Source organism: Aquarana catesbeiana, linkage group LG03 (genome assembly GCF_042186555.1).
Source record: "Aquarana catesbeiana isolate 2022-GZ linkage group LG03, ASM4218655v1, whole genome shotgun sequence".
NCBI classification, from domain to species: Eukaryota; Metazoa; Chordata; class Amphibia; order Anura; family Ranidae; genus Aquarana; species Aquarana catesbeiana.
In genome coordinates, this window is record NC_133326.1 from 538,597,563 (window position 1) to 538,612,256 (window position 14,694).

At 42.9% G+C, this 14,694-nt stretch overlaps 1 protein-coding gene across 1 annotated transcript in view; it reads right to left on the minus strand.

The window, feature by feature from the left end:
• The window catches only part of GYS2 (glycogen synthase 2), a 134,717-nt gene that overhangs the window by 90,035 nt on the left and 29,988 nt on the right, over nt 1–14,694 (minus strand). The window contains exons 3-5 of the mRNA XM_073621421.1: nt 10,611–10,802; nt 7,457–7,642; nt 3,434–3,578 (exon numbers count right to left, since the gene is read on the minus strand). Coding sequence (XP_073477522.1) covers nt 3,434–3,578; nt 7,457–7,642; nt 10,611–10,802 — 523 coding nt within the window. The remainder of the gene's footprint in view (nt 1–3,433; nt 3,579–7,456; nt 7,643–10,610; nt 10,803–14,694) is intronic.

Sequence of the window (14,694 nt, forward strand, 5' to 3'; positions counted from 1 at the left end):
TTGTGCCCATCAAATGCAGCCACCTGTGCCCATCAAATTCAACCACTTGTGCCCATCAATTGCAGCCACGTGTGCCCATCATATGCAGCCACCTGTGCCCATCATATGCAACCACTTGCCCATGAAATGCAGCCACTTGTGCCCATCATATGCAGCCACTTGTGCCCATCATATGCAGCCACCTGTGCCCACCAAATGCAGCCACTTGTTCCCATCAAATGCAGCCACCTGTGCCCATCAAATTCAACCACTTGTGCCCATCAATTGCAGCCACTTGTGCCCATCATATGCAGCCACCTGTGCCCATCATATGCAGCCACTTGCCAATCAAATGCAGCCACGTGTGCCCATCATATGCAGCCACCTGTGCCCATCAAATGCAGCCATTTGTGCCCATCATATGTAGCCACTCGTACTCATCAAATGCAGCCACTTGTGCCTGTCATATGCAGCCACCTGTGCTCATCATATGCAGCCACTTGACCATCAAATGCAGCCACTTGCCCATCAAATGCAGCCACTTGTGCCCATCAAATGCTGCCACTTGCGCCCATCAAATGCAACCACCTGTGCCCATCAAATGCAGCCACCTGTGCCCATCAAATGCAGCCACCTGTGCTCATCAAATGCAACCACTTGTGCCCATCATATTCAGTCATCTGTGCCCATCAAATGCACCCTCTTGTGCCCATCAAATGCAGTCATCTGTGCCCATCAAATGCAGCCATTTGTGCCCACCAACCCCCCCCCCCCCACTCGCGGGGTTTGCGGCTCTGGCAGCACTCTCTGTGCCCCGAGCCCATCCTATTTTGAAGCCTATTAGAGCCTCTGGCTCTAATCAGGTGCTTCAAAAAATACCACCCCCTCCCACCCCCGCCATAGGAATCCATGCGTCCGGCATCCTGCAAGGGGCCAGGCGCATGGGCTGCCACTGTCCCTACCCCAATCTGTCTGCTACTCTGTCCACTTTTAGGTGACCCCTGAAAACTCATCTCTTCAGGGAGGCCTATCCTGCCTTCAGCTAATAACCAAAGTTTATTTCTCCCATCAGTTCATCGTTTGTTCCACCAGTCCTTTCCTATTAGATCGCAAGCTCCCAGGAGCAGGGCCCTCCTAACTCTCTTGTATTGCATTGTATTATTGTTGTATTGTCTCTCTTTATATTGGAAAGTACTATGAAAACTGTTGGTGCTATATAAATCCTGTATAATAAGATAACATTAATAATGTAAGAACATGGCACTAGGTATGAACAAGGTTCTATGTATGAACATGGCACTATGTATGAACATGATACTGTGTATGAACATGGCACTTTGTATGAACACGGCACTATGGCACTATGTATGAACATGGTACTATGTATAAACATGGCACTATGGTACTATGTATGAACATGGTACTGTGTACGAACACCGCACTATGGCACTATGTATAAACACGACACTAGGTATGAACACGGCACTATGTATGAACATGGACCTATGTATGAACATGGCACTATGTATGAACATGGTACTGTGTATGAACACGGCACTATGGCACTATGTATAAACATGACACTATGTATGAACATGGCACTATGTATGAACATGGTATTATGTATGAACATGGCACTATATATGAACATGGTACTGTGTACGAACATGGCACTATGTATAAACACGGCACTATGTATAAACACGACACTATGTATAAACACGACACTATGTATGAAGACGGCACTGTGTATGAACATGGCACTATGTATAAACATGGTACTATGCATGAACACGGCACTATAAATGAACACAGCACTATGGTACTATGTATGGACACTGCACTATGGCACTATGTATGAACATGGCACTAGGCATAAACGTGGTACTATGTGTAAACATGGCACTATGTATGAACATGGTACTATGTAGGAAAACAACACTAGGTATGAACATGGTACTATGTCTAAACATGGCACTATTTATTTACGGTACTATATATGAACATGGCACTAGGTATGAACATAGTTCTTTTTATGCACACAGCTCTATGAATGAAGATGGCACTCTGCTATATACAGTATGAACACGGTACTATATATGAATATAGCACTGAACATATTGAAAATTGGATATTTTTTGCAAGCAAAGAAATACTGAAATCACTTTATGGGACAACTACTTCTTGTATTTCCTTCCTTGTAGCTATGGAGCAACTATTGCACAATCTGGGACTTGACATCCTCATGCAACGGGGTTTATTTATCAAAGGCAAATAGACTGTGCACTTTGCAAAGTTGCAGTTGCTCCAGCTCTTAGTAAATTAGCAGAAGCTTTGCTGCTTTCCATCATCCAGTCATGTGCAGGTGAAATGCTGTTTTTATTTTTATTTTCCTTGCGCTTGATTGGGCATTCATTGCAAAGTGAAGCTTTACCTCATTTTACTAAGCTCTGGAGCAACTACACTCGCAGAGTGCAACTGCACTTTTCAAAGTGCACACTGTATTTACATTTAGTAAATCAACCCCAATGTGTTTGTGGCTTATACTTTTCTCCTATGCTGGGAGCAAGCAAAACTTCCATTGCTTAATGGGAACTGCGTTTTACCTGGTTTAGATCTGCTCAGCTATGACACGCAGAGGTGAAGGAGTGGCTATGGCTCTAATGGGAATATATAGCATTTCTATATACGCATATATTGAGACATTTTCCAGTCAACTTATAAACCATGATCCTGCTGTATTGTATGACTACACAGGAGATAACAACACTTTTAAAGCGGAGTTCCAGCTTGGATAAAAAATACTGTAGCTGATGACTTTTAATATAAAAACACCCTTCCATTGGCTCCGGGTGCAGACAATGGCATCCTTACTAAGAGAAAGAGAAAGTGAAGCCTAGCGGCTTCACAGCCTGTTTCCTGCTGTGCATGCGCGAGTCCCGCTGCGCTTTCTGAATGGTCCCGTCGTCTTCTGGGACACATACAGGTCTAAGAAGGCGAAGGGGGAGGAGGAGGGCACTGCGGAAGTGAGGTTCCTCGACGTGGTGCCTTGGGACGTAAGTCCCAAATAAAACACAAAAAAGGAATGTAGAAAAAACCAAAAAATATTCAAAAATGAAGGGGGGGGGGGGGTGCTTAATGCTTACGAAGGAGTTACATTTTTGCCTGGAGCTCCACTTTAAGAATCAGCAATTCTGCCCACCAGTGTCTCTGCCCCACCTCGTGTCTGCTCTTTGGACTACGAGTGACATCGTTGGTGGAGTTCTTTCCCTCCTTCTTGCAACCATCAGCTTATACAGCTGGCACTCCCATTGTAAGGCTGGTTTGCGCTTTCAGCTGGTGTGTGGCAACCCAATATACCTACTTTAAGTACTATGGCAATTCATTTACTTTTGCAGGACCCGAAATTGACTAACCAATAACTAATCAGATTTTTGACTGTAGATCAACTTACCGGTTTTCCTCTTCAGCATATGTTCAGCCTCAATGCCGGTGATCTGTGATACTGTGCTGAAGACGTGAGCGCAGTGGACGGATGCACGCTCCATGCAGTAACGGTGATAGATCTGCCGTTCTCCAGCCTCCTTATCAATATCGAACTTTAACAAAAGAAACATAACAGAAAGCACTGATAAGAACATTTGGATTTACAGTTTATGACAGATCATGGCTGACGGCAAAAGCTGGCTGGGTGCTGAAAAGGTGCAAGGGCTGGCCAGATGCTGAAGTACCCCTCTTAAGAGCCTTCTGCCCTGAAATAAGTAGTGAACTGGCTATTGGAGGAGTTATGCAAATATCAAAACCAGTGTGGCCGCTCATTTGGAGTGCAGGGGCGCCACCCCCCTAATCCATGCATCCGGCCCCTAATCTACATGCAGGGTGCCAGACGCATGGATTCCAATGGAGTTTTTTTTTTTTTGAAGCACGTGATTAGAGCCAGAGGCTCTAATTGGCTTCAAAAAAGGGTGGGCTCGGGGCACAGAGCCCTGCGCCCACCCTGTTGTGTGAGATTAGTGAATTAATATTCACTAATGTCTTCCTGTTTCTCCTCCTGGGCCAATCAGGAAGCGGGTCCTGAGACCCCACTGGCCACGAGTCCTACGACCCCATTGGCTGGGAGTCCGAAGACTTGATTGGCCGGGAGGATAAGCAATGGCTGGGACACAGAGGTGATGGAGGGTAGAAGCCACTGCCACAGCTGTGACCTGCATGGGGTAAGTTTAGTGATGACAGGGGTTCTAACGGGCCAGAGGGCAAGCGAGCGCCCCGGCGACTGGAAAAAGGGGGGGGGTAGTGCGGTGGCGGGCTTGAGCTACGGGGGGGAGGGTTAGTGTGGGGTGGCAGGCTGGCGGGCTGGAGCGATGGGGGGGGGATGTCTGTGGTCAGGTCTGTCTGCCGTCCCCCGACTGATGGAGTACCAGCCGCCACTGATCAAAACGCATTGATGGGTGAATGTCAATCTGGAGAAGTCTGCGTTTCTAGGCAGGCTGTATTTTTTTTAAAGCTCATCCTAGGAAACACCCACATTTGATGCTGAGCCTCCATGATTGGAGGAACTGAAATCAAATCCATTAAATGAAAGAGGAGAGCCAGTGAAAGTCAAGCTCGAGAGAAAAGTGCTAGATGATGCTGGATGTCAAGCCAAGAAATGGGACGGGCTCTAGCTGACATGCTGCAGCTTCTAATGCACATTGTGAGAAGCTCACAGTGTGCAGTGAAATCATAGTAAACTATTTCAGTACAGGAGAGGAGCCTGTACAGCTGTGCAAGGCTGAAGGGAAGCCTGGAGTTTCATACTTTCTGAAGTAGATTGAACTGGATTGAATTACCAAATAAATGTAATATGGAGATCCCCCCTCCCCCTCACCTGAACGCCTGACATTTACAAAGCAGTAATACAGAGATGATGGCGGATTGTGCTCATCCTACGCTGGACATTTTTGGCTCCGTTACGGCACTTTCTGACAAATGTTAAGATATCCATTGTCCTAATGAGGGTGTCTGTGCCCAAGAAAGGTCAGCCGAGCCCAAAGGCCACAAAGGTGGAAGCTGGAGAGGCAGAGGGAGTGGGTAGGTGGGGGTCGTCGCCTGTTCAGGGGAGCGCTCGCCATGTTCTACCTTGTGCCGCGAAGGTCAGACAAGTCATTTACTGCCTGGGATGGGGTTGCAGCAGAAGCGCCCAGAATTAACCTTTAAAGGCCGACCGTGTACAAAGGGCAGCTGCTGACATCCTTCACTCCGCATCTGACTAATACCACGTCTGTGAATTCTGGACAGGAACAAATTGTAGTAAATACCCCCCCTCCCCCCCTATTCCACAGACACAATGGGGGCACCAATCTGTCAATGAAGATTTTATTTTGTCAAATAGTTAATGAAAATCAGAACAATACCTTTTGTGGAGAGCCGAGCAATCCAAACAGCAAAACAATGTCTAAAAACTGGTATTAAAGTGTGTCTAATGCCTGAACATTTTTAGTTTTAGTTTTAGATTGAGGAAAGTTTGGAGCCCCTGTCATGTGTTTTTTGGTGTCTGTGTCTGGGGGGATTCTGTCTCTCTTTTTATCCTGGTGTCACCAAGACAGGAAGTGATGGGAAATCCAACATGTTACTGTCTTTCCAGATCAACAAGCTAAAGGAAATCTTTCAATGAGGACACCTGTGCCAGTGAGGGTTTTTCCTCCACGGACCAGTTCACACTGGTGCGACATGAAAGTCGTGCGACTTTGCTCTGCGACTTCGGTCCGACTTCCATGCAACTTTAATGAACAGGATCCGATTTTTATCCGACTTTGAGATGAGTGCGACTTGTTATTTGACCAATGAAAACAATTCCTTTGGTTCTGGTATGGATGAAACCTCACACCAAATTTATCAAGAAAAAATGGCGTAGGATCCCCCCCCCCATCAATACCAGGCTCTTTGGGTCTGGTATCCATCTTGAGGGGGACCCCACACCAACATTTAAAAAAGAAACGTTGTGGAGTCCCTCCCAAGACTGTACCAGATCCTTTTGAATCCATACTAGACCCTTATCCGAGCATGCAGCCCGGCAGGTCAGGAAAGGGGGGGACGAGCAAAATCCATACCAGACCAAAGGATCTGGTATGGTCTTGGGGGGTACCTAAACCGTATGAGGCCACATGCTCTCAACATTGGGGGGTGGGTGCTTTGGGGCAGGCTGGCTTTAGTGTGGTCTCGGGGGGACCACAGGCCGTTTTTTAAAAAAATGTTGGCATGGGGTTCCCCTTTAAGATCCATACCCCTTGGGCCTGGTATGAATTTTGGGGGGGACCCCATGCCGTTTTTTTTGTGATTTTGCACTGCTAACATAGCACACACTTGACCTCGGAGTACATGTCGCATGCCACAAGTTGGATCAGTTAAGATGGTGATCCAACTTGGATGCGACTTTCATTGTATTTTATGGGCTGAAATCGCACCCAAGTTGGACCAAAGTAGTGCAAGAACCTTTTTCAAAGTTGGACCGACACAAATCGGGCCAGTTAGGATGGCTCTCACAGGGAATTGTTTTTTACATGTCATGCGACGTGCTCTCAAAGTCGGAGCGCATGTTGCACCAGTGTGAACCGGACCTCATGCAGGAGAAATCTCCCCTCACTTCCTGTTGTGTCTCTGGGACAGGAAGTGGAGGTGAAACTCCCCTGCAGAGACAGCCTGACAGGAGTTTTTATCAATTCAGTAGGGCTAGTCAGCCAAAGGGGTTGATTTACTAAAGGGAAAAAGACTGTGCACTTTGCAGTTGCCCTCTTCAAGAGCAGTTGCTCCAGAGCTTGGTAAATGAGCAGAAGCTCTGCTGACTTCTATCATCCAATCATGTGCAAGCAAAAATGCAGTTTTTTTTAATTTTCCTTGCACGGGATTGGGTACTCTTTGCAAAGTGAAGCCTTACCTCATTTACTAAGCTCTGGAGCAACTGCACTTGCAGAGGGCAACTGCACTCTGCAAAGTGCACAGTTTTTTTGCCTTTAGTAAATCAACCCCAAAGTGTTACATTTTGGTTCTAAGTGGAGTTTGGTGGCTCAGTACTCCTCTGGCTCCTATTATTTCTTCCTGTCTTTTTTTCCACCCATCTTCACTGGCTTCCATAATATACAATAAATGTACATATTATAAAAATTAAAGATAATTACATTATAAATTATATTAAAACTATTATAAAATAAATAAAATATCCAGCAGGATGGGTGTTACAAGGTCTTAACAAAAAAAAAAAAAATTCCAAGAGACCTTCAGAAACTGTAAACTACAGCATCCATCAAACACTGAAATATCATGACCCTTTAAATGCCCATTTACTGACACACTCATGTTCCCTGTGTATTCTGATATGAATTTCCCGCTAATGTGCTGGTAATATGGGAAGCAAGTAGACTCCCCAGAGCCGGTGTTAGTGACAGTTACCAGAGTACAATGAAATGTGCCCCCCCCCCCTCCCCCATGGAGGACTCCTTACCTGGTCCAGCCGGTTATAAAAGTCCACATTGGCAGCACAAAGGTATCTGCCCAGCAGGGTGGCATGGGTGGTAAAGATTGTGGCAACAGGAAGCTTCCGATTTCTACAAAGAATCAATCCAGCTCCGGCCTGCCACTCGTGGAAATGAGCAATAATGTTGGGGTTGTCCTGGAACTGATCCGTCAGCTGCAGAAATCACAAGCGATTATTTATACAGTGACACCGGCATATAGTATCAGATAATGTGGGAAATATCTATAAAGGGTCAGTAAAATAATTCTATGATTCTCTTTAAATTCTCCACCTTATAAAAGTCTGACATCAAAAAATTTGCACTAAAAATGGGGACAAGCAGAAAGAGTGGTGACACAGTGATGCCTTAAAGTGTCTGTTACCCCAACATTTCATATTCCTGATATGTGTCTGCTGTACCATGTACTTGTATGAGAAAGTCTCCTGTTATCTTTGTATTGCTTCTTTTGTGTAAAAATCCCTGGTGATCCTGCCAGTCCCCCTGCTTACCTATTTCAAATTGATCACGCCAGGGCATGGAAGCACATCCATCCCAGCATGGTCAGTTTTCTTCTTTACATTCCATGTGGTAGCACAGCCTGCCTGTACTCCAATGACTTGTGCTGACCCCCCCCCCCCAGCCAATCACTGGGAGAATCAGTGTACTGCTGTTTCTCTGCCTCCTGGTGTCACACTCCCTGCAGTCCCTACCCCACCTCTCAAAGCCCCTTGCATACCTCTCAATTTTTTGAGATGGGGATGAGGGACACCTATTAGCAAAAGTATGTAGTTATAGGACACACACCCTGCCACACCCCTTAAAGGAGAGTTATGCAAAATAGAACCGGAAGGATTTACCCCCTTAATGACCAAGCCATTTTTTGCAATACGGCACTGCATCGCTTTAACTGAGAATTGCGCAGTTGTGCGATGCTGTACCCAAATGAAATGCATGTCCTTTTTTCCCACAAATAGAGCTTTCTTTTGGTGGTATTTGATCACCTCTGTGGTTTTAAGTTTTTGCGCTATAAACTTAAATTAGTAACTCCATGAAAAGAGACTTTGTGTGTGTACTGCTCCTTAATTTAAACTACATAGTGGCTTCTCCTGGAAACTGCCCTGTGCGTCATGGGCCTAGCAAGGTTTGTTGGTGTGCAAGGCCAGTAGCAAATCAATATAGGACACAGGGGTCCCGGTCACCCCAGGGCTGGAGCCTTGGGAATCCTGAGAGCCTCAAATTAAGGGACTCCATTGGACCATGAGGATCATCTGGCTGGGCATCAGCGAGTTAAAGGGTAAATGTGCTACCCCGCTACAAAACACACTTCTCCACTGTGGTGCATTGTGGTAACAAGCACGCTACTGAAATGCATGTTAAAGTACGTTACATGCATTGGTGTGTCACAGTGCGATTCGTTTTTAATGGAAACCCAACTTAATAAGGCAATGGAGCTCCAACACACAACAATGCACAGAATGCACTACAGGTCATTGTGGTGCGCTGCATTGCCAAAAATGGTACGTATCAAATTTTTGGGATGTTTTTGTGTATTGCCAGCCTGTCCAGCAACACATTAAGGAGCAAAAAAAAAAAAATATGTTAACACATGTATGTTAGACAGTGCACCAGGACACCAAGGTCTTGGTCCTAAAATAGGAAATAGTAGCAGCTCTTTGCTGTGATATGATTACTTTCATAAATAATAATATGTTTTAACCTTGTGTGGATGCTGGTTCCCAGCCGGCTGTTGCTACAGATCCCACCTGTTATGAGCCATTTCCATTAACATGTGCGATGAGAGTATTATTACTGGACTAAAATAAGCAGAGGAATTGCTCAAAGCAGTTTTATAAACAGGTGAAAAAAGACAAATGACTGAATTCAGGCTCTCAGTGACAGTGAGAGCCTTCATGACCAAACCAAGCGTTTTTTATGCATTTTAGGCTGACACATTTGCAATTCTGCCTCTGGAGAGAACTTGCCAAGGGCCGAATCACTATGGAGGACACAGCAGGGAGTTCAATCCCGCACTTGCTTGCGTGTGTGTTGTGTTGTGTTCTCGCCATTGATGCTTAGCAGCATTTTTGGCAGTGAAGCATACGAGAACTCACCAGTGACAAGATCGTAAGTAAGACATAGACCTTTGTTTACTGAACAATTACCTTTTTTCACCAATTTGCATAGCAAATATCAATTTCATATCAACGTGACTTTTTGGTGATATGTTTTTGAAAACACCCAAAATATGTTTTTTTAATTAAAAGCAGGGAAATGCACAAAAATGCAAGCAATTTAGTGCTGGTTTGTTTAATGCGTAACAAATTCTGCATATTTAAAATTATTACAAATATTTTCACTAAGGGTTTTTTGTATAATTTTTTTCATTTAAAATTTGCATTAATCTTACCCATTTTTCTAGATGAATAATAGGTAATAAATGTATAAATCTTACAGTGTTGCTAAACCCACAACAGTAAAATCAATGTGTATATGCAGTAAAGCATGCTTGTTATACTCACTGTGGAACCTAAGGGGTTAATCCTTTGCATTGTGTATAAAGGCTGTCTCTCTGATCCCCCCCCCCTTTTACTGTCCCCTAATTATTTCTTGATAATAGAGAGCTCGGGGAAAAGCTGCACATGCTCAGTTTGGTGTTTATAGCTAGAGAATTTTTCTTTTTTCTTGGGAGAGTGCATGTGATCAGCACAGAGCCAATCAGCACTGTCCAGACATGTCCAGACAGAGGGTCAGGGAAGAATGAAAACTCCTCCTATAAGCTTTACCAGGAACTGATACAAGTCACAAGGCTGTTATATACTGCTGGTGAGAAAAGGTATTTAGCAGTTTATATTTACTAAAATAATTGCATTTCTATGTTCTGTGTACTATGGCAGACCAGATATAGTGAATGCAGGGTCCTGCGTTTAGTAACACTTTGGATGAAAACATTGACAAATATGACCAGATGGGCTGCACTGCCAGGTTTCACCAGCAGGGGGTACAGTAGATGGAATGTTTTACAGAGCACATGAGAATAACTGGGGAGTAGCTGAGTAGGAAATATATTTTGGGCAGACAGACTCTTGAATCAGATAATGGAATTGTTAGAATATAAATTGATGAATTTAAGTAGCACTGTACCTCTTTCAAGAACCACGCCACCAGGGACCCAAATATTAAGGCATCATTGGCCTCACGGTCATGAAAGGGAATTCCTATATTGCATGCCTCCCAGAAATCCCCTTTCCAGCGGTCCAAATTCCAGGCAGCTGAACCGATATCAAACAGTACAGCGTACGGGCTCCCCTCTATGAGCCAGCGGCCGAAATACACCTGAGAAAGAGAGAGGGGAGGGATAGAGAGTGTGTGTGCAAGGCGTGCCACCATTCCATTCCACCAATGTTATTGCATCAGAAATATATTAATGATATGATATTATGTATTATATTGAGTATATTGTGTGATATGATATATAACAGTTACATACTTAGGTTCAAAAGAGACACATGTCCACAATAAAAGGCAAAACATAAAAATAAACAAGCTGCATCCTCAACACCTTAAACCTGTAATTGATCCATAGGAAGGCCCTTATAAAATGTGATCAAGAAAGGTAAAAAATCCTTCCTGAACCCCTAATGTCTATAAATGTTACATGAAATAACAATCTACAATGCTATTTTTCATAATCAATAATAACCAGTTATATCTGAGCATTTAAAAACACACCCAGATCATTTTTTTAAATAATGTACACACCATTTGCTAGACTTTGCTAATGAGGCAAGCTATTCCACATTTTTACAGCCCTTACTGTAAAGAAGCCTTTCCATATACAGGCATTAAACCTAATGCCCCTCTCAACGCAAATAGTACCCCCTTGTACCAAGGGATTCTGCCCTTCCAAATGCAGGCATTATCACTTTTTCCACTGCCCACACATGACTTTGGGTAGCTTGGCACCATAACAAGCAGATTTGCTAGCTTACATACACTGATACTAATCTGTATCCAATCAGCAGCCATACTTTTCATTCATACACACATACATACTGTGCTTACATACAATTACATACATATTAACCTCCCTGGCGGTATGATTATTTCAGATTTTTGATGCTGAAAGTGGTACAATTATTTTGCATGGAAATTTGGTGTTTTATATTGTATATTATTAAGGACCCCTTAATACATTTTTGGTTTGTTTTATTATACTCGCCTATGTGTGTTTTCCTTCAAAAAGCACGGTTTGTTTGCGAGGAGGCAGGTACATTTCAAAAATACAATGTGAAATTAACAAGAGACACCAACACCAAGCAACCTCCTTGAGATTAAATAATACAAGATAATAATGGTGTTGTGGTAACTTGACACACAAAACACACCCAAAACTATTCTGGAGTAAAAAAAATATATAAAAAAAATAACAGGAGATCAGGATTTCAAAAAATAAAAACAAAAAAAAAAAAATCTAAAAATTTAATTTTTTTCGGGAGATGTGACAAATAAAAATATTATATTCATGAAATCGCAATAAATAATAAAGAAAGAAGTTTGTGAGAAGTGTGTGAATATGAGCAGCAAAACAACTTCATTCTTCTAGCTTTATAAAGAAGAAGAGAGTGCGCTGCATTAAACAATTTAAAACATTGCAGCGTGACGAAAGTGCTGTATCCATTACGAACGCTAATTTTACCAGACCGAGCTGTTCCGTCTCGGAATTTATTCTGAGCATGCGTGGCACTTTGTGCGTCGGAATTGTCCACACATGGTCGGAATTTACGCAAACGGATTTTGTTGTCAGAAAATGTTATAGCAAGCTCTAAAACTTTGTGTGTCGGAAATTCCGATGGAAAAAGTCGGATGGAGCCCACACATGGTCGGAATTTCCGACAACAAGCTCCAATCGCACATATTCCGTCGGAAAGTCTGACCATGTGTACAGGGCATAATACTTTTCTGGGGACAACCCAAAATTTGGGTTTTTCATTTACTTTCACTTTCACTGATAATGGTAAACAAGACAACTAAAGAGGGTGAATCTCCTTAATGGGGGCACAGCAATAAAAACTGACATGGGTTCTAATCCCTCTCCACTCTATCCAAAACTAGACATGTGCGATTAGTTTCGTACGAATCGAAAATTCATACAAATTTCCGTAGATTCGTACATTTGGGAGGATCCTGAAATACAAATTGCTATGCTTCCGAATTTTGTACAAAATACAAAATTTTGTTTATGAATTTTGGATCCAAATTCCTAACGAACATTCATAATTGTTACAAAAACGAACCTAAAAGTTAAAAACCCAGGAAAATCTGCACAGCACAAGGATGGTGGGAGCCCCTCATAATGATAAATTCATCATAATGAACATTCGTAATTGTTACGAAAAGTTAACGAACCTAACGAAAATTCGTATTTCGTACAAAATTTCTGACACGAATTATGAAATATGAATTCATTCTTATACAAAACAGAAAGGAACGAAACAAAACAAATTTATTAACGGCGCAGATGTCTATCCAAAACTAAAAAAAAAAAACTTTTGCCTTTAGTTATACTTTAACCTTTTAGGCAGTATGGGTTATCCTGCTGGTGGGAGCACATCGAAAGTTCCAGCAATTTGCCATGTTTAGATCAGGTTCCGTATCAATTACAATGTTAACTTTTTATGGTAATAATCAAAAAAATTCTGCGCTCCATGTCTTTAAGAAAAATGTGTCAGAAACAGAAGCACTCTAGTATCCTGAATACTAGATACAAAAGATTTAGATACAACAATAAGCACTCAAAAAATGTATGATAATTTACATATCACAAATAACGAATAAAGCGTCCCAGTGTAAAGTCAATAAAATGTATGAAATTAATAAAATTAACAAATTGAATTGAAAATCAAAAATTGCTATGCAACTAAACGGTTAACAAAGAGACCCTGTCACCAACATAAAAGCCTGTAGGTAAATGTATAAAAAATATTGACGTCCCCTTTGAAAATAATGGGGCCCCCAGATACTACCTCCCCCCCTACATGAATGAGTGAAGAGTACATAATACCCCTACTCATTCACAAAAAAAAGTAAAAAGTAAATAAACATACTACACAGTTTGACAAGTCCTTTATTAAAAAACTAAAAACAAAACATAAATGTCCAGTGATGTAAATCCATCCTTAATTATGTTGTCCAGATCCTTGTCAATCATGATAATTGATGCTCACCGCCCTGCTAAAAGAACAACATGTCGACACTTCCTCTCCCGTCACTGTTCCTTGCTAACGGAAAAGCAAACGGGCAGGGATGCTGGCTGATGCCATTATACAAATATGGCTATGCCCAAATATATTTAATCAATAATGTCAGTCGCTCCTTTATTTACAGTACATTCAGCTCTTAGCTGGGAATCCTCGTTGACAGCTGGATGGACCAGGTGGGGTATGTGTCACTGGTTGCTAGGAAGCTGGTGGCTGCTGGCTCCCTAATAACCAGCCTGAGCAGGAAGAGGTCACATTTAGTAGCAGTAGTAGTATTATTGATAAATGTATCACTTCCTGCTGCAGTCAGATGTTCAGCTTGGTAGTTGCAGTTTGTCCTCCATTTAGTAGGTGGCGCTGTGCCACTGTACAGATGGAGCTGAGGCTCAGAAGAAAATTGCTCCTCTGCAAACCCTGTCGGTGTCTCAGAGGGAATAGCTGGTCTGATCAGAAGCTACAACCTCTGGTGGCCATCTTGGGTGAGGCAATCCTTGGGTGAGGGACAGAAACCCTGCTTGTTAGGGAGAGTAATAGTGGAGGGAGAGGTTCCTGTATGAGGAGGGATAGTACAGGATATCTCTGGTGCTCAGCCTACATTTCGTTTACCGGAGCAACTTCTGGGAGGCCCCCTTTAGAGGACACAGGTGCCAATACTTTATTTTTTTAGTCTGCCACCCCTCTAACAGAAGCCTTCCTTGGATAAAGCAGGCCTCACCTGGATCAGTGCCTTACTGCCATACTGAGGAAACTACTGATACTATTCTGCATCATTGCAAGTAACCTGCTACTGAACCATTTGCCATTAGCGACTGTGTTGCCTTAGGCCTCATGCACACTGGACGTTTTTCTAACTCTCCTAGACTCCTAATCATTTATTCTGACCATTGAAATGAATTAATGCTTAAGCGCTAAATACACCTAGCGCTAACACGCGTTTAGACACATTTACAGATGTTTAGGCGAATCAA